We start from the raw sequence: 21,233 nt of genomic DNA on the forward strand, positions 1-21,233 counted from the left end.
AACGCAAATTGGAGGAACAGCATCTCATATTTCGCTTGGGCAGCTCGCACCCACCCCAGTGGTAGGAGTATTAATTCCTCTAATTCCAAGTAATCCTTACATCCCCACTCTCTCTCCATCCCTCCCCCTACCCTAGTCGACGTACTGGTTTTACTGTAGTCCTGTTGAGTTCCTCTGTTTACTCCTTGTCACCTGTGCCACAACCCAACAATGGCCTGTTTTATTCCCCACATTTCCTTGATTATCGGTGATTCTTTGCATATCTTCCATTCATTTCTCCTAAGTGCCATCGATATATCTCTCATTCCCCTCTCCCCTGACTCTCAGTCTGAAGAAGTGTCTCGACCCAAAACGTCACCAATTCCTTTTTTCCAGACGTGCTACCTGACCCGCTGAGTTGCTCCAGATTTTTGTGTCTGCCTTAGGAATATTGGCTGCTGCTTGATAGAATTAGAAAAAAACGGCCACAAAGATAGAGACCACTAGATTCGTTGTGATCATGAAGCCCATAAACTGAAAATGCATTGGTGAATTAGACCAGTTGCAACTATTCTGACTTGTGCTATTCAGCAACCATGGCGAAATGTGTCTTTCAGATCTCTGACCCAATTATCAATGGCAAATTCTGCATTCCAAGTGGAAAGATTTTGTTTTCCATAAAACACAGTTTTTACTGAACAAATCTCCGGAGGTGTGTAGGAAGGAACTGCAGATGCTGGTTTAAACCGAAGATAGACACAAAATGCTGGAGTAACTCGGTGGCTCAGGCAGCATCTCTGGAGAGAAAGGGTCTCGACCCGAATCGTCACCCATTCAGTCTGAACAAGGGTCTTGACCCGAAACATCGCCCATTCAGCCTGAAGAAGGGTCTTGACCCGGAACATCACCCATTCAGTCTGAAGAAGGGTCTTGACCCGAAAACGTCACCCATTCCTTCTCTCCAGAGATGCTGCCTGACCCACTGACTTACTCCAGCATTTTGTGTCAAACCTCCAGAAGTAACGCGGCCCTGATGACATTGTTAAATCGGCTTAGATCAGTCTGGGGCACAGCGTTTAATTAACCCTGACAAAAGAGTCACATCTCTATTACTTTTCTGCATTGTGCTTCCAGCAATCACCCATGCCAGGCCTGTGAAAAACTGTCACGTCCAGGTTCAGAAGAAGCGTCTTCCCCACAGCCATCAGGCTACTAAACGCTACAACCTCCAAATAAGCTATGAACCGCATGGGCTTGGGGCATTGTTCTGAGATAGGATGAGTTGCTTTTATTGTCACTTGTGACAAGTCGCAGTGAGATGCTTTATTTTGCATTCCTAGGCATATAGAGTCGTCAAGTAAAGGGTGCCGACAAAGTTACAAAGTGCCCCCATTTTTGCCCCCAATGGTTCCCCCCCCACTCCACCACCCTCAATTCTTGCCCCCCCCCACTGGATCCCCTCCTTTGTTCTCGGCTCCTCCTTTGTCCTCAGCAGTCCCTTTATCTCTGTACTATTATTATCTGTTTATAATTATAGTACATATATATATATATATACTGTATATATCAGTACTATTATTATCTGTTTATAATTATAGTACATATATATATATACTGTATATATCAGTACTATTTAAAAAAAATATATATATATACTATTAATATTTGTATTTATATATGTGTGTGTATGTACTATTATTATTTGTTTATAATTATAGTAGAGGTATATATATACTGTATATATCAGTACTATTATTATTTGTTTATAATTATAGTAGAGGTATATATATACTGTATATATCAGTACTATTATTATTTGTTTCTATATATTTATATATATATATATCTACTATTAATATTAGTTTACATGTGTGTATATATATATATATATATATATGTGTGTTTGTGTGTATGTACTATTATTATTTGTTTATAATTATAGTACAGGTATATATATACTGTATATATCAGTACTATTATTATTTATTTCTCTATATTTAGATATATATATATACTATTAATATTAGTTTACATGTTTGCATATGTGTGTGTGTGTGTGTGTGTGTGTGTGCGTGTGCTATTATTATTTGTTTATATATATATACTATTATTATTTGTTTATGTGTATATATATATGTGTGTGTATGTACTATTATTATTTGTTTATACATATATGTACTATTAATATTTGTTTACGTGTGTGTATATATATATGTGTGTGTATGTACTATTATTATTTGTTTATATATATATATATCTGTACTATTTGTTTTTAGCTGTTCCCTCTAAATTGCCTTTGCTGAAGTAATCTCAGCCTCGCACTCTCTATCCATGCCCACAATATAAACACCGACAACCCCAAGTTGTCTGTTTTGGCATGTCTGTCGTCTCAGGCAAAGTGTGAGGAGAGGGTGAGGTTTAGATTAAAGACAGGAAGCCTGGCTGCTTCTCCTCCAGTCATAGCTTAGTGTGTCTGCAACGTGGACTGCAGATAAGTTGACAACTGCTTGCATTGTCTGGCAGTTTCCCTGCTGTGGGGTAGGAATCTCCCCTCATCTGTGAAATGCGGCGCAGCAGAGACTGAGATGGGTTTGTCTTTCAGTGCTATGTTTCTGAAGGTATCGTTGAGCTGGCGGGTTTGTTGGCAGCCGACAGCAGTGCAGCCAGAGCCAGTGGTTGAGGCAGCTTAAGGTGGAATAATTTAGTTCAGTTTAGAGATACAGTGTGGAAGGAGGCCCTTTGGCCCACTGCTGTATCGCTAAACTAAACTAAACAATTCCACCGAGTCTGCACCGACCAGCGATCCCCGCATACTGACACCATCCTACGCACACCAGGGACGATTTTACATTTATACCAGACCAATTAACCTACAAACCTGGACGTCTTTGGAGTGTGGGAGGAAACCGGAGATCTCGGAGAAAACCCACGCAGGTCACGGGGAGAACGTACAAACGCTGTACATAGAAGCACCCTTAGTCGGGATCGAACCCTGGTCCCTGGGGCTGCAAGGCAGCAACTCTACCGCTGCGCCACCGTGCCACCCTGGAAGTGCTTCAGCTTTAAATAGCCATAATTCGTAGCTGACCGTCGAACAATTGTATGTTCAATAAATATTTATTTCAAACAAATTTATTTTTGCAACGTACAGATTGGGGGAGGAAGGGCCAGCTTACTGTAAACCTGAAGAAGGGTCTATACCCGAAACGTCACCCATTCCTTCTCTCCTGAGATGCTGCTTGACCTGCTGAGTTACCCCAGCATTTTGTGAATAAATGCTTTTGATTTGTACCAGCATCTGCAGTTATTTTCTTACACTGTAAATCTGTTGCCGATTCTTTCTAACTTTATGGTGCAGAAACAAAGGGACTGTTTCAAAATTCTCTAAATAGATTACTGACAATTCAAAGAGACCGTCCAGTCTCGGGGAAGATGTTCCAATGCATCGTGTCCTTGTAGCCCACTGACATTTATGAAACGCAGATTTCTTTTACTGGGAATGACGGCATTGTTGGTATAAACAAACACATGCAGAAAATTGGAAATATTGTTACTGTCACCTGTGCTTAAAAAATTAAGCAGGGAAATAACCAGATATGCAGGATTTCAAAGAAACATCTATCCTGCTATTATCTTTTTTCTTCTAATTCAGCATGTTAACTAATGTCAGTAATGATTCTAGAAAATGTCGTTTGATTTGCAAAAAATCTCCATTCTCACCCTTCCTCGTTAATTGCTCCCCTCCCCTGCTACTAACCACACGTACTGTGGGATGGAACTGCAGATGGTGGTGTAAAGGGAAGATAGACACAAAATGCTGGAGTAACTCAACGGGGCAGGCAGCATCTCTGGAGAGATGGAATGGGTGACGTTTCGGGTCGAGACCCTTCTTCGGACTGAGAGTCAGGGGAGAGACAGACACATGAGCTAAGGAAGGGGAAGGTGTGGAAGTGAGACATCAAAAGAGAAGAGGTTGAAGGAAAATGTAGCGTAGATCATTGTTAGCGAGGAGAAGAGGACGACGAAGCCAACGGAGATGAAATGTAATCGGGGAGACCGTAAGACTGGTGGGAGAACTGGGAAGGGGGAGTAATGGAGAGAGAGGGAATGCAAGGATTACTTGAAGTTGGAGAAGTCAATATTCATACTGACACGGCACCTCTGAAGAAAAGGAATAGGTGACATTTTGGGTCGAGAATTCAAAGAAGGGTCTCAACCCGAAATGTCACCTATTACTTTTCCCCTGAGATGCTGAGTAATCCCATCTAGCCTTTGTGTCATCAAATGAGCTGAGTCCCTCAAATCTGATGCGGGCATTGAATTAACCACAAATAATATAACAGTGCACAAAAACCCAGAATTCACTGATTATCCTTAACATGTACTCATAGATAACCTTGAACCACCTTTCCTCATTGTGGCAATAAGGACCTAGCATCAAAACGTATAGGAAGGAACTGCAGATGCTGGTTTACACCGAAGGTAGGCACAAAATGCTGGAGTAACTCAGTGGGACAGGCAGCATCTCTGGAGAGAAGGAATGGGTGACCTTCTTCAGACTAGGAGAAGAGGACAACGAAGCCAACAGAGATGAAATGTAAGACTGGTGGGAGAACTGGGAAGGGGAGGAATGGAGAGAGAGGGAATGCAAGGATTACTTGAAGTTGGAGAAGTCAATATTCATACTGACACAGCACCTCTGAAGAAAAGGAATAGGTGACATTTTGGGTCGAGAATTCAAAGAAAGGTCTCGACCCGAAACGTCACCCATTCCTTCCATCCAGTGATGTTGCTTGTCCCGCTGAGTTACTCCAGCATTTTGTGTCTAATTTAGAATCAAAATACTTAATGAATCAGATTGCGAAGTGAAAAAGCAAAAAAATTACTGGATGGTTTAACAACAACCATTGACTCCCAGAAGGAGTTTGCATCAGCTTTGCAACTGATTTGAGATCTTCTCACTGTTTTACAGGCAGCAGTACCGTGGCAGGAACAGAGGAACCAACATTGCCTGAATCATCACAGTACCCAGGTACGCAACATCTTTGCTTAAGTTAATGTAGTTAACAGGGGATGGTTTGCATGTTACATGCACATCTTATTTGTAAGTTGTGAAATATATAAATCACAGCCCTCAAAACTGTATTCAGGATTTAAAGATGTCTTGTCGGAAGTGGCATGATCTTAACATAACTTTTGGGACAAGTTCTTGATTAGTACGGGTGATAGGGGGTTATGGGGAGAAGGCAGGAGAAAGGGGTTAGGAGGGAGAGATAGATCAGCCGTGATTGAATGGCGGATTAGACTTGATGGCCTAATTCTACTATCCTTTATGACCTTAAAAGGTCCCCAGAGTTTGGCAAGTGATGTGTTTTGAAGGTTCCTTTATTCCAGTGTTGCAATCTGAACTGAAGTTTGGTGGAAACCCATTTAACACGATTGAGTTAAATTTTTTCCGACCCTTGGCAAAGGCTAAAGAGGACGTATTCTTGAAAAATTCACTCTGGTTTTAGTGTGGAGTCAAGTCTTTCAGTTATGGACACTCCCTTTAGTATCAGGCAGAATAGATGCTTACAACACAGTGGTATGAATATTGATTTCTCTAACTTCGTAACCCTTGCTTTCCCCCTCTCTCCGCCCCTCCCCATCCTAGTTCGACCTGCGCGGAATAACCACTTATGAGCTGTTTGCGCAGTAATCAACCAGAACCAGTTCTTTGACTACAGTCCTCCTGGTTAAATATTGCTGATTTTATGCCTCGTTGTCACCTTCTACTCAGCTAGCAACGGACCATTCTACATTCCCTTACCGTCATCTGCTTTGATCTGTGTTTCGACACCTTACCCTTCCATATCTCGAGACTCCCTCTCCTCTGACTCTCAGCCTGAAGAAGGGACTCGACCCGAAACATCACCCATTCCTTCTCTCCAGTGATGCTGCCTGTCCCGCTGAGTTACTCCAGCATTTTGGTGTCTAACTTCAGAGTAGAGGCAGTGTAGGTCAGAAGATGAGTAATGTTCTCCTTCTTTGTCCTAACATTGAAGTTCATTTTGACTTCAGTAAAGCAATCCCTTGATGCCAGGTTGTTGACTCTGTTTCATAGATCTATTTATAGTTGTCGGCAGGAGCAGAAGACCCAGAAATACTGTTGTGGTAGAGTAAGGACATTCATGTTGCCATGGTTACAGATTCATCTCCGACTGGAGACTTAAGCGAACTAACAAAATATTATGTGACTTTCATTCATTCGTAATCAGGTTAAGGGAAGGGAAATCATAGAAAATTAAATCTTATCCTACTGCATGGAAGCAGATCTTCTCAATCAAGTTGTCAGACGCTCGGCCAAATTGACTGGCAATTGACACATATAAATGGCACGAGTTGTGTGGAATTTAGTTCAAAGTTCAAGTTCAAAAGCACTTTATTTGTCCCCGTGGGGCAATTTACAAAGGCAGGTAGAGTAGTACAAATACTATTGGGGGGGGGGGGGGGGGGGGATTAGCAGGGTGAGCAGCTGGACAGGGGGGTGGTTGGGAGTTGAGGAGCTGAATAGCCTTGGGGACAAAGGTTGCCCTTCTCCTCTGTGTCCCACAGCCTTTTATTCAGCGAAGCTGGAATCCTGAGGGGAGCCACTCAAACCCAGAGAACAGGACGTGTGTGAGGGGCCCTGTGTTTAAGCCACATTGTTTTTAGTTTAGCTTAGTTTCAAGATGCAGCGCGGAAACAGGCCCATCGGCCCACCGAGTCCGTGCCAAACAGCGATCCCCGCACACCAACTCTATCCTACACACACTAGGGGCAATTTACAATTACACCAAGCCAATTAGCCTACAAACCTGTACGTCTTTGGAGTGCGGGATGGAACCGAAGCAGCCGGAGCAAAGACCCACGCAGGTCACGGGGAGAACGTACAAACTCTGTACAGACAAGCACCCGTAGTCGGGATTGAACCCGGGTCTCTGGCGCTGCAAGGCAGCAACTCTGCCACCGCGCCACCCTAATGACAAATGACACTTCCTTCATAAGAAATGGGAATTATATTAAACTTAATTTTGAAACTAATTTTATTTATGTGAGTTACAAATATATCCCAAATAGCAAGCTCTTGGGTTTTTGTTAATTTATCACATATTATAATAAAGCCTCGTACAAGGACGGGTCTAATTTGTCTATAAATTCTGTCTGGCACAAAAGCAACCTTTGATCTTATTGCCTGATACGGAAAAGCGGGGTAAGAGGCTAAAAGAATAGAATGAAATTAGATTAAAAATAAATTGGATTTGAAGGATCTGCAGATGTTGGAGTAACTCAGTGGGACAGGCAGAATCTGTCTGGATAGAAGGAATGGGTGACATTCCGGGTCGAGATCCTTCTGCAGATTGAAGAAGTTGTCCTGCCCGTCTCGCTGAGATGCTGCCTGTCCTGCTGAGTTACACCAGCATTTTGTGTCTGGAAAAAATTGCATTGCAATGTACAAAAGTCCGGGTTGATAGCAAAGCTGTGTTGTATTTCATAAGTGCAGGTTTTATCAAGCAGAGAGTGATGGGTGCCTGGGGTGGTGGTGGGGCAGGTACAACAGTGCCATTTTAGCAGCTGTTCGGTAGGAACATAGATAGACAAGGAACAGAGCGATATGGGATAGAAACATTGAAAATAGGTGCAGGAGTAGGCCATTCGGCCCTTCGAGCCAGCACCGCCATTCAATATGATCATGGCTGATCATCCAAAATCAGTACCCCGTTCCTGCTTTCTCCCCATATCCCTTGAACAGAGCTAAATCTAACTCTCTCTTGAATACATCACAGAATAAAGGGGATTAGGTCAGCTTGGTATCACGTTTGGCTTGGACATTGTTCCTGTGTTGTTTTGTTCTGTGTTCTATTTAGGTGAAGATCAAGGCTCTGTTCAATGCACTGTCATAATGTTTGCATGCAGTGAATAGTGTCATGGCAGTTTCTATACCTTCTCAAAGTCCAACTTCGATAGCCATGACTGCTCGGGGATGTGGTGGAGGTATAGCTTACGCACACACCGCACTCTGTGATAGCACAAACGAATCTTCCACACGCTGTTTCTTGACTCCGCTATCCTTGAGAGCTCTATCCAGCTCTCTCTTGAATGCATTCATTGAATGCATTTATTAAAGTAGCACAAATCAAAAGAGTCATTCATAACTTATTGTTCTTATCAACTGCATCCTCTTTAAACAATGTAGTCATTACCGTGTGGTCGTTACCGTGTGGTAAAAAACTGTTTTCTCTCCATCCTCCGAGACTAAACAGACCACCAATCTGAGGTATCACAAAATGCTGGAGTAACTCAGCGGGTCAGGCAGCATCTCTGGAGAGAAGGAATGGGTGACATTTCGGGTCTCGACTAGATTATTAAGGGGTTGGACACGTTAGAGGCAGGAAACATGTTCCCAATGTTGGGGGAGTCCAGAACAAGGGGCCACAGTTTAAGAATAAGGGGTAGGCCATTTAGAACTGAGATGAGGAAAAACTTTTTCAGTCAGAGAGTTGTGAATCTGTGGAATTCTCTGCCTCAGAAGGCAGTGGAGGCCAATTCTCTGGATGCATTCAAGAGAGAGCTAGATAGAGCTCTTTAGGATAGCGGAGTCAGGGGGTATGGGGAGAAGGCAGGAACGGGGTACTGATTGAGAATGATCAGCCATGATCACATTGAATGGCGGTGCTGGCTCGAAGGGCCGAATGGCCTCCCCCTGCACCTATTGTCTATTGTCTATTGTCCAGAGATGCTGCCTGACCCGCTGAGTTACTCCAGCATTTTGTGATACCTTCGATTTGTACCAGCACCTGCGGTTAATTTCCTACCAATCTCTTTGGCTACGCTCGCATCCTCAGATGTAGACACCGCCCCTCTACGTATCAAATCCCGCCTTCCAACGCACAGACAGGTAGAAACTAGAAATATTAAACATGGCCATAATATAATAACGGTAAATTATCTAAGCGTAAATGGCTCCGACAAATAATTTCTCCTACACAATTTAAGTTGAGGTTTAGTATTGTCACCTACACCAAGGCACAGTGAAAAACTTTCTTTTGCATTTTACTTCCATGATTTCAAGTCAAACAATTGAATTTATACAAGATCAAGGTCTGTTGGCTGCCGTCATGTGGTGACAAGCTCAGTGATTATTTGTCTTTCCCAATTGCTCTTTGAAATGGTGGCGGACTCCACCCAACCTTTTTCAGTCCATGTGGACTGAAGAAGGGTCTCGACCCGAAACGTCACCCATTCCTTCTCTCCTGAGATGCTGCCTGACCCGCTGAGTTACTCCAGCATTTTGTGAATAAATACCTTCGATTTGTACCGGCATCTGCAGTTATTTTCCTACACAGTCCATGTGGAAGTAAACTCATTGCGTTTGCAACCGCTCAAGCCAGCGGCATCCTGTTCTTCTTAACAACGTGCAACCCTTTGTGCAACCACCCAGCGCTTTAGATAGACGCAAGTAACTCAGCGGGACAGGCAGCATCTCTGGAGAGAAGGAATGGGTGACGTTTCGGGGGGTCGAGACCCTTCTTCAGACTGAATCAGTCGGAGAGGGAGATACAGAGATAAGGAGATATCAGGCGTGAAAACGAGACAAAGGGGATGAGGGATCAAGGAAAATGTAGAATAGATCATTGTTAGCTGGGAGAAGGAAACAACAAAGCAAACAGAGATAAAATGTAAACAAGGACAGTCAGACTAGTCGGAGAACTGGGAAGGGGCAGGGCCGTCTTAACGCATGGGCCTGATGGGCACTTGCCCGGGGGCCCACGAGCATAGGGGCCCCATGCTGATCTGTGTATGTTAAGTGACTTGCAATAAATAAATACTACTTTAAAAATGTAGGTTCAATAAGTGCTTTTTTCGAAACATTTTCGGTCACTAAGTGCTTCTCACAGCGATCTGTAAGTGCTTTTTGCAACAATGTAGCACCCTAAGTCCATCGCTAAGTGCTTTTCGGTAAGTGCTTTTCGCCGGCACGACAGTCAATGTTCATAGCTGCCCAAGCGAAATATGAGGTGCTGTTCCTCCAATTTGCGCTGGGCCTCACTCACTCTGACAATGGAGGAGGCCCAGGCCAGAAAGGTCAGTGTGGGAATGGGAGGTGGAGTTAAAGTGTTCGGCAACCGGGAGGTCAGGTAGGTCGAGGTTGGCTGAACGAAGGTGTTCTGCGATACGATATGTTTAACGTTGCCGATGTATAAAGTCCACGTCTTGAACAGTGGGCAGGGGAATTAAAGTGCTCGGCAACCGGGAGGTCGGGTAGGTCGAGGTGGACTGAGCCAGCCCTTTAGATCATTGTGACAGGGAAGAGAGTATGAGGGATGGCTGCAGGGTTCTTCAGCCTGACGGGACCACCAGTCCACGAGAGTCTGGGGACAGCTCACTGGGACAGCGTTCCTTGGGCAGCCTGCCAGCAGGGAGCCTAACAAGTGCACCTGCAGGTGGACTCAAGTGTGAGGCTGACAATGTCACCTCCTGCCTGCCTGCCTGGCTGTTACAATAGACAATAGACAATAGACAATAGACAATAGACAATAGACAATAGACAATAGACAATAGACAATAGACAATAGACAATAGACAATAGGTGCAGGAGGAGGCCAATCAGCCCTTCGAGCCAGCACCGATCATAAGATCCCCTCTCATCCTTCTAAATTCCAGTGTATACAAGCCTAGTCGCTCCAGTCTTTCAACATATGACAGTCCCGCCATTCCGGGAATTAACCTAGTAAACCTACGCTGCACGCCCTCAATAACAAAAATACATCAGCTACCAACACGGAGAAGGCCCCAGAGATTTGAGGGCAGCACATTAAGACCAGAGGCATGACGTGACAGGTCTCCTTGAGCCTGGAAGGCAGCAGCTCTGGTGTAGCGGCCAATAGACAATAGACAATAGGTGCAGGAGGAGGCCGTTCGGCCCTTCGAGCCAGCACCGCCATTCAATGTGATCATGGCTGATCATTCTCAATCATTACCCCGTTCCTGCCTTCTCCCCATACCCCCTGGCTCCGCTATCCTTAAGAGCTCTATCCAGCTCTCTCTTGAATGCATTCAGAGAATTGGCCTCCACTGCCTTCTGAGGCAGAGAATTCCACAGATTCACAACTCTCTGACTGAAAAAGTTTTTCCTCATCTCCGTTCTAAATGGCCTACCCCTTATTCTCAAACTGTGGCCCCTGGTTCTGGACTCCCCCAACATTGGGAACATGTTTCCTGCCTCTAACGTGTCCAACCCCTTAATAATCTTATGCGTTTCGATAAGAACTCCTCTCATCCTTCTAAATTCCAGTGTATACAAGCCTAGTCGCTCCAGTCTTTCAACATATGACAGTCCCGCCATTCCGGGAATTAACCTAGTAAACCTGCGCTGCACGCCCTCAATAGCAAGAATATGGGGCCGCATTGCTACAATGACTTCAAGCGATGAGACGGCTCCTTCTCACAGCTAACAATGATCCATTCCACGTTTTCCTTGATCTCCATCCAAGACCGCTAGAAATTGCAGGGGCAGCACGGTGGCGCAGCGGTTGAGTTGCTGCCTTACAGCGCTTGCAGCGCCGGAGACCCGGGTTCGATCCCGACTACGGGTGCTGTCTGTACGGAGTTTGTACGTTCTCCCCGAGACCGGCGTGGGTTTTCTCCCAGATCTTCGCTTTCCTCCCACACTCGTGCAGGTATGTAGGTTAATCGGCTTGGTAAATATAAAAATTGGCCCCAGTGTGTGTAGGATAGTGTTAATGTGCGGGGATCGCTGGTCGGCACGGACCCGGTGGGCCGAAGGGCCTGTTTCTGCGCTGTATCTCTAAACTAAACTAAACTGAACTAAACTAAACTGCAGCGAATTTTAGAAGCAGCCCAGACCATCACATGAACCAACCTCCCTTCCATCGACTACATTTACACCTCACGCTGCCTCGGCAAGGCGAGCAGCATCATCAAGGACAAGACGCAAACAACGTATCCCTCTTGGGATCACACCGCCCCTAGCCAGCGATTGGCCCATCAGGGAACCTCCTGCCTGAGGTCATCTGTTGTCGGCCCTGATTTGTCCTGGTCTTTTCTCGCTTCCAGTATCCCCCCCCCCCCCCCCCCCACAACAATCAGTCTTAAGAAGGTTCCCGACCCGAAATGTCACTTATCCATTTTCTCCAGAGATGCTGCCTGACCCGCTGAGTTACTCCAGTGGTTTGTGCTTATCGAAGCATTTACTCCACCTGGCTTTATAAATCATTGCAGCCTTCTGGAATATTTCTCAATGTCATGTCCCAAACTCAGTTCAAAGAAACAATCAGACCTCCATACTCCCATAGCCCTATTTCTATCACCTGTTACAGTAGTTCATGGTAAGGCATCTGATGTTATTGTTAAGCTTGAATGCTGCTTGAACATAGCGCAGTATGCAATGTAGGTGAGGAATCCAAGTTCAAGGCACATCACACACCTCTCTCTCTTCCCTCCCCTACCCAATTACCCTCTCTCTCCGTCCCTCCCCCATCCAATTCGTTGTAGATTCAAAGTCGTCCCTTGGTGAGTCTCATTGTCTGCAACTCATTTTCACCTAGCCCGCAGCTAACAATGGCCTATGTCCTTTATCATCGTTACATTTTTGCACATCTTGCATTCATTTGTTCTATATCACTCTATATCGCCGTCTATATCTCTCATTTCCTTTTCCCCTAACACAGTCTGATGAAGGGTCTCAACCCAAAACATCCTTCTCTCCAGAGATGCTGCCTGTCCCGCTGAGTTACTCCAGCCTTTTGCGTCTATCTTTGGTTTAAACCAGCATTGGCAGCTTCGTTTATTTTAGTTTAGTATAGAGATACAGCGCGGAAACAGGCCCTTCGGCCCATCGAGTCTGCACCGACCAGCGATCCCATGCACACTAACACTATCCTCCACGCACTAGGGAGAATTCTACACTTGTACCAAGCCGATTAACCTACAAACCTGTACGCCTTTGGAGTGTGGGAGGAAAGCGAAGATTTTGGAGAAAGCCTCACGTGGCCAAAAGGAGAACGTACGTACAAACTCCGTACGGGCGGCACCTGTAGTCAGGATCGAACCCGGGTCTCCGGCGCTGCAAGCGCTGTAAGGCAGCAACTCTATCGCTGCGCCACCCCTAGGAGTTCCCTCCTACACACTACAAAACAGTGTTACCCTCTACTGTCCACTGCTGGCTACAATGCCCGGGATTCCTTCCTGTGTTTTGAATGATTTACGCAAGGTTCTCTCTCAGCACCTTTCACTGTGCGGGCTGCTCACGTTTCTGACCCACACAGTGGAATGCAGCCAGTAATTTGACCCAGCCCAGTTGCAACACTTTTTTTTCAAAGGTCTGGCAAGGGAACAAGAGGTGAGCTCTGGTACGAAAAGCAAACATTGACACTGTAATGGTAGAAGGATCAGAGGAATGCACTTCACAACGTGGTGCTGCCCCTGCCTGCCTTAAAAGGGGCGCTTGTCACTAAGCTTATCTCCCCACCTCTGGCCTATTCTCGCCCAGTGTTATGACTTCTTGCATTTAATTCCATCCACAGCCATTCGTTGGTTGTGGGGAAGGCTACTTTCACCTGCGCTTCTTTAGAACAAGAATGATAAAGAGCCTCGACTACCCTCACACTAAGCCATCCAAATCAGTTTAATATTTGCCGAAGATAAACACAAAAAGCTGGAGTAACTCGGCGGGTCTGGCAGCATCTCTGGAGAAAAAGAACGGGTGACATTTCAGGTCGAGACACCCTTCTTCAGACTGAGATTCAGGGGAAAGTTTGGTGGTAAGAACAGGAAGGCAGATTATATATAATCTGAATGGTGTCAAGTTAGGAAAAGGGGAAGTACAACGAGATCTGGTTGTCCTAGTTCATCAGTCACTGAAAGGAAGCATGCAGGTACAGCAGGCAGTGAAGAAAGCCAATGGAATGTTGGCCTTCATAACAAGAGGAGTTGAGTATAGGAGCAAAGAGGTCCTTCTACAGTTGTACAGGGCCCTAGTGAGACCGCACCTGGAGTACTGTGTGCAGTTTTGGTCTCCAACTTTGAGGAAGGACATTCTTACTATTGAGGGAGTGCAGCGTAGGTTCACGAGGTTAATTCCCGGAATGGCGGGACTGTCATATGTTGAAAGACTGGAGCGACTGGGCTTGTATACTCTGGAATTTAGAAGGATGAGAGGGGACCTTATTGAAACATATAAGATTATTAAGGGGTTGGACACGTTAGAGGCAGGAAACATGTTGCCGATGTTGGGGGAGTCCAGAACAAGGGGCCACAGTTTAAGAATAAGGGGTAGGGCATTTAGAACGGAGATGAGGAAAAACTTTTTCACCCAGAGAGTTGTAAATCTGTGGAACTCTCTGCCTCAGAAGGCAGTGGAGGCCAATTCCCTGGATGCTTTCAAGAGAGAGTTAGATAGAGCTCTTAATGATAGCGGAGTCAGGGGGTATGGGGAGAGGGCAGGAACGGGGTACTGATTGTGGATGATCAGCAATGACCACGGTGAATGGTCGAAGGGCCGAATGGCCTCCTCCTGCACCTAGTGTCTATTGTCTATTGAAAGGGAAACGAGAGATATGGACGGTGATGTAGAGAGATATAGGACACCTGAATGAAAGATGTGCAAAAAAGTAACAATGATAAAGGAAACAGGCCATTGTTGGCTGTGGGCTAGTTGAAAACGAGTCACAGACATTGAGGCTCAACAAGACGACTTTAAAGCTGGTACGATGATGTGGGTGAGGGAGGGACGGGGAGAGAGGGGATGCAAGGGTTAGTCGAAGCGAGAAAATACCACCGTTAATATATTCCGCTGGTTTTTACATATTTTCTAAATATTAAAAAACCCAGGCTGGCTTCACTGATTCAACTGATAAGTACTTTCTTTAACGCTGATGTCTGCAACAATGCTGTGAGACTTTTATCTAAGCTGTAAATCGCTTCAATAATGTTCCATTCATTGGGAGCAGTGTGATGCCTCAATCTCATTTTATAAATCTGCCTTCCTCTGTTGGAAACCTGCTATTAGAAGCAGTAGGTGTGTGCTTCTGTGCAAATTGTTTCTTTGTTATCGGCACTGGGAATACAATGGTGCTGATAGACTGTAGCTTTTGTAGTCGTGGGGAGGGGGGGGGGGGGGGTGGAGAAGGGGTGGTGTTCCAGAAACTGCAGTTTAATTTCCACCGTGTCATGCACAACTGAAGCCTCATAATCTTTTGCACATGGGCGGCACGGTGGCGCAGCGGTGGAGTTGCTGCCTTACAGCGAATGCAGCGCCGGAGACTCGGGTTCGATCCTGACTACGGGCGCCGTCTGTAATGAGTTTGTACGTTCTCCCCGTGACCTGCGTGGGTTTTCTCCGAGATCTTCGGTTTCCTCCCACACTCCAAAGACATGCAGGTATGTAGGTTAATTGACCGGGTAAATGTAATATTTGTCCCCAGTGTGTGTAGGATAGTGTTAATGTGTGGGGATCGCTGGGCGGCGTGGACTCGGTGGGCCGAAGGGCCTGTTTCCGCGCTGTATCTCTAAATCTAAATCTAAAATCTAAAACTGCAGATGTTTGTTTACTCCGCAGATAGGCACAAAATGCTCTGGATAGACAAAACGTCACCCATTCCTTCTATCCAGAGATGCTGCCCGTCCCGTTGAGTTACCCCAGCTTTTTGTGTCTATCCTCATAATCTTTTATTTCCTTGTGAGACTATTCTAGATATCTACAAACTGTAAACCTCCTGAACACTTCCGAAGTCTAAAGAAGGGTCTCGACACGAAATGTCCCCTTTATCCCTCCAAACCTGTCCTATCCATTAACGTCTAACTGCTTCTTAAACATTGAGATAGTCTCGGCATCACCTACCTCCTCTGGCAGCTTGTTACACACGCCCACCTCCCTTTGTGTGAAAAAGTTACCCCTCAGATTCCTATTAAATCTTTCTCCCTTCACCTTGAACCTATGTCCTCTGGTCCTCGATTCACCTGCTCTGGGCAAGAGACTCTGCGCGTCTACCTGATTTATTCCTCTCGTGATTTTATACACCTCCATAAGATCACCTCATGATTTTATGCATAAGAAAATAACTGCAGATGCTGGTACAAATCGAAGGTATTTATTCACAAAATGCTGGAGTTACTCAGCAGGTCAGGCAGCATCTCGGGAGAGAAGGAATGGGCGACGTTTCGGGTCGAGACCCTTCTTCAGACTGAAGAAGGGTCTCGATCCAAAACGTCACCCATTCCTTCGCTCCTGAGATGCTGCCTGACCTGCTGAGTTACTGCAGCATTTGTGAATAAATACCTCATGATTTTATGCACCTCAATAAGATCACCTACAGTTCAAGGAATAGAATCCCAGCTTTCTCAACCTCTCCCGATAGCTCAGACCCTCTAACCCTGGCAACATCCTCGTAAATCTTCTCTGTACCCTTTCCAGCTTGCTCTCTCTCACGCCTGTGCCAATTCAACGCAAGAACCGTCCAGTTTATGTCCTCTCTCCAAAGCCCCTATTTTCCCTCCTATCAAATACTTATCCAGTTTCCCCATCAATGCCCCAATTTAGTCCGTCTCTATTGAACCACCTGCTCTTGATTCTAATCATACGTTTCATAAAGGAGATTTGTCCTTATGATATTGATACCACCCGTCAGGTGCCCTCACATCTTCCACTGGTCCAAAGAGAATCGCCCCAGCTTCTCTTAACAGATTCAAGTAACTAGAGGCCTCTGGTCCTAGAATAACTTTGGTAAAACTCTTCGGTACCCACTCAATGGCCCTCAATAATCCCTTGCAGTGTTGCCAGAGCTGGACACAATACTCCACTAATGGCTGAATCATTGGTTTACATCAGCTCATCTCCACACCTGAGCTTTTTAGATTTTTAGATTTAGAGATACAGCGCAGAAACAGGCCCTTCGGCCCACCGGGTCCGCGCCGCCCAGCGATCCCCGCACACTAACACCATCCTTCACCCACTAGGGACAATTTTTACATTTTACCCACCTACAAACCTGCACGTCTTTGGAGTGTGGGAGGAAACAGAAGATCTCGGAGAAAACCCGCGCAGGTCACGGGGAGAACGTACAAACTCCGTACAGACGGCGCCCGTAGTCAGGATCGAACCTGAGTCTCCGGCGCTGCATTCGCTGTAAGGCAGCAACTCTACCACTGCGCCACCGTGCCACCACTCTGACAGAGAGCTCTTGCACTCTGTCCCACTAACTGTAATCCTCAGGATCCTATCTGCATTCTGACAGCATTCTCAACCCACCCTTGCACTCATCAATGCAGGCACAAGTCTACAGAAGGGTCTTGACCCAAGGTATCTTCATGTCTTGACCCAAGATATCACCTGTCTACTTCCATCCACAGATGTTGCCCTCACCTGCTTCCTTCCATCAGCAGATTGTTTTTGGCTGGCATTTTCAATGATTTATGCGTTTGTCTCTGGACCTCTGCTCTCCCGCTTCTTGTGGCCCGACCAAAATGTAGCAGTCCGCATTTTACTGCTGTTCTCCTGTTCTCCTCCTGTTTCACCAGCCTGTCCATGCCCTCACGCGGTCTATCGCAAACGAATAGCCTAACACAGGACCAGGGTCCTTTGACCCACAAGGTCGGTGTCAAATTTGATGCCAATTTAAACTAATCCTTTCTGTCTGCATGTGATCCATGCACCTCCACTCCTGCGTATTCATAGGGCTATCTTAAAAAACTCTCAAACGTTCCAGGCACCCATCACTCTCTGCGTAAGCTCACAGTCCCACACATCACCGTTCAGCTTTCTCCTCCTTGGACAAAGATTCTGATGGGCCATTTATACCTCTCCTGATTTTATAAACCTACACTGGGTCTCCCCTCGACCTCTGACGCTTCAGAGAACACTACCCAGGTTTGTCTCTCTTCATAGCTAATGTCCTCCGATCTAGGTGGCATCCTAGTAATCTACTGCACCCTCTCCAAAGCCCCCCACACCCTTCCTGCAACGTGGCGACCAAAACTGCACACAGTACTCCAAATCAAACCTAACCAAGCTGCAACAGGACTTCCTGACTACTAATTAGTTCCTTAGTTTATTTACATACGTGAATAAAATAGATCCTCAGCAGGGCAGGCAGCGTCTCTACGATAGAAGGAATGGGTGACGTTTCGGGTTGCGTCTGGAGAAGGGTATCGACCCTAAACGCCACCCATTCCTTCTCTCCAGTGAGGCCCAGCGGAAATTGGAGGAACAGCACCTCATATTTCGCTTGGGCAGCTTGCAGCCCAGCGGTATGAACATTGACTTCTCCAACTTCCTCTGTCCCTCTCTTCCCCTCCCCCTTCCCAGTTCTCCCTCTATCTTCCTGTCTCCACCTATATCCTTCCTTTGTCCCGCCCCCCCCCCCCCTGACATCAGTCTGAAGAAGGGTCTCGACCCGAAACGCCACCCGTTCTTTTTCTCCAGAGATGCAGTCGACTTCAGCAGTGAAGTCATGTTGTGCTTCATGCTAAAAAGGAGTCCCTGCAGAGAGTGCCAATAAACTCCTTTGTCCACGATGCAACCTTTAGCCCACCATGGAACCTAGAGAAAAGGACTGCACCCTGGCCACTCCCTCTTCTCCCCTCTCCCATCAGGCAAAAGGTACAGAGGTGTGCAAACGCACACCTCCAGATTCAGGGACAGGTTCTTCCCGGCTGTCATCAGGCAACTGAACCATCCTACCGCAACCAGAGAGCAGTGCTTGACTGCTATCTACCTCATTGGTGACCCTCGGACTATCCTTGATCGGACTTTGCTGGCTTTACCTCGCACTAAATGTTATTCCCTTATCATGTATATGTACACTGTAAATGGCTTGATTGTCATCGTGCATTGTCTTTCTGCTGACTGGTTAGCACGCAACAAAAGCTTTTCACTGCACCTCGGTACACGTGACAATAAACTAAACTGGATTGAACTGTTGTGTAGGAGGAACTGCAGAAGCTGCTTTAAACCGAAGATCGACACAACGTGCTGGAGTAACTCAGCGGGACAGGCAGCATCTCTGGCGAGAAGGAATGGGTGACGTTTCGGGTGGAGATCCTTCTTCAGACTGAGAGAGTCAGGGGAGAGGGAGACTAGTGTTAAAGACGATGATGTAGAGAGAAACAGTGCAGAACTCTCATCAGAGAGAGGAGGAGAACTTCTTCAAAGTAGGCATACCTTGAGGTGATTTTGTAGTGCTATATCTCTACATCATCGTCTACAGCATATTTCCCCTTTCCCTTTCCCGTGACTCTCAGTGTGAAAAAGGGTCTCGACCCGAAACGTCACCCATACCTTCCCTCCAGAGATGCTGCCTGTCCCGCTGAGTTACTCCAGCATTTTGTGGCTATGAACTGAGCTGTTTACAGACATTGCAGGTTTATGTTTATCCATTGACCAATTCAATCCCATTTTTATCCTCTCTGGATATTTGAAAATTGTAATAAAGCCAGTTGCTGCATTAGTTCTTCAAGGTTTGAGCCTAGGAGGGAGGGGGGGGGCAGGCGGCCACGGTGGCGCAGTGTTAGAGTTGTTGCCTTACAGCGCTTGCACTTACAGCGCTTACGTTCTCCCCGTGACCTGCGTGGGTTTTCTCCAAGATCTTCGGTTTCCTCCCACACTCCAAAGACGTGCAGGGATGTGTGTTAATTGGCTTGGTGTAAGTGTAAATTGTCCCTAGTGTGTGTGCGTGTGTGTGTGTAAGATAGTGTTGATGTGTGGGAATCGCTGATCGGTGCGGACTCGGTGGGCCGAAGGGCCTGTCTCTAAAACTAACAAAACTAAAACTAAAAACTAAAGGAGTACATACAGCTGGGCTGACAAAGAATCCCTTTCAACTGATGAGAAAAGCTTATTAAAAGATCTGTGCAGTCTGTACCACACAGCAGATAATATCACACTGTGCGATATTAGCAATAAAGACCTGTGAGTGAATAAGTTAATGTGCTCGCAGCCTGAGAAATGTTCATTTCATTGTCGCCACCGCCATATATACAGGAACGTGGTGCTTGCCTTTCTGAAACCCAACGGTAACCCAACGTTTGGAATGTTAAAGGTTCATTAATTGCTAGAGAAATCAGCTTGATAACCCCCCCACCCCCCCCCAAACTTTAAATGAGCCCGGGTCATTAAAGGGACACCAATGTGCCTTGAGGGAGTGCTGGCTTTGTTTGTCAAGTTGCTGCCCAACGGGAAATACAATTACAGCTCTCATGCTGAATGCCAGGAGGACTCCTGGTGCAATATATGTCTGGTCCACACACCCTGTTCCAGTTATCCGCCAGCCCTCGCCCTTTCATGCAAATAGGATTTTTAACGCGGCTACATACAGTCCTGACCTTTAGTTTAGTTTAGTTTGGCGATACAGCGCGGAAACAGGCCTCTTTACGGCCCACCGGGTCCGCGCCGACCAGCGATCCCCGCACGTTAACGCCATCCTACACCCGCACTGGGGACAATTTTTAAAAACATTTATACCAAGCCAATTAACCTACAAACCTCTACGTCTATGGAGTGCGGGGGGAAGCCGAAGATCTCGGAGAAAACCCACGCAGGTCACGGGGAGAACGTACAAACTCCCTACAGACGGCGTTGTGCATCTCAGTCTGCAGAACTGATTAAAAAAAAATGGTTGTATGGTTCTTCTAAATCCGTCCTGTCACAGTTTCCAAAATCAGATACTTGGATAAAGAGGATTAAAAACCAACTTCTGCGGAATGCTAAGCATATATGAAAGGAAATAAGAAAAAAAAATGCCTTTGTGCACCAAATATTTCAAGTCAAGTTCAGGTCATTCCACAGACTCTTTTAAGGCAGAGATAGATCGATTTGTGATTAGTACAGGGGCTATGGGGAGAAGGCAGGCGAATGGGGTTGGGGGAAGAAATAGATCATCCTTTGATTAGGATTGTCAACTGTCCCATATTAGCTGGGACATCCCGTATTTTGGGCTAAATTGGTTTGTCCCGTACGGGACCACCCTTGTCCCATATTAGGCCTGGACGGGGATGTAAGCCCAGACACTGTAGGCCCGGACACTGTAGGCCCGGACGCTGTAGGCCCGGACGCTGTAGGCCCGGACGCTGTAGGCCCGGACGCTGTAGGCCCGGACACTGTAGGCCCGGACACTGTAGGTCTGGACGCTGTAATCCCGGACACTGTAGGTCTGGACGCTGTAGGCCCGGACACTGTAAGCCCGGACACTGTAGGCCTGGACACTGTAGCCCGGGGGCCA

General features: G+C 46.2%; 1 protein-coding gene across 1 annotated transcript in view; it reads left to right on the plus strand.

Annotated features, from left to right (window-relative positions):
• nrp1a (neuropilin 1a) overlaps positions 1–21,233 on the plus strand; it is a 246,650-nt gene that overhangs the window by 194,422 nt on the left and 30,995 nt on the right. Inside the window, 1 exon segment of the mRNA XM_078425444.1 lies at positions 4,952–5,011. Within this exon segment, the coding sequence (XP_078281570.1) occupies positions 4,952–5,011 (60 nt within the window).

The sequence above is a fragment of the Rhinoraja longicauda genome, chromosome 2 (assembly GCF_053455715.1).
Source record: "Rhinoraja longicauda isolate Sanriku21f chromosome 2, sRhiLon1.1, whole genome shotgun sequence".
NCBI classification, from domain to species: Eukaryota; Metazoa; Chordata; class Chondrichthyes; order Rajiformes; family Arhynchobatidae; genus Rhinoraja; species Rhinoraja longicauda.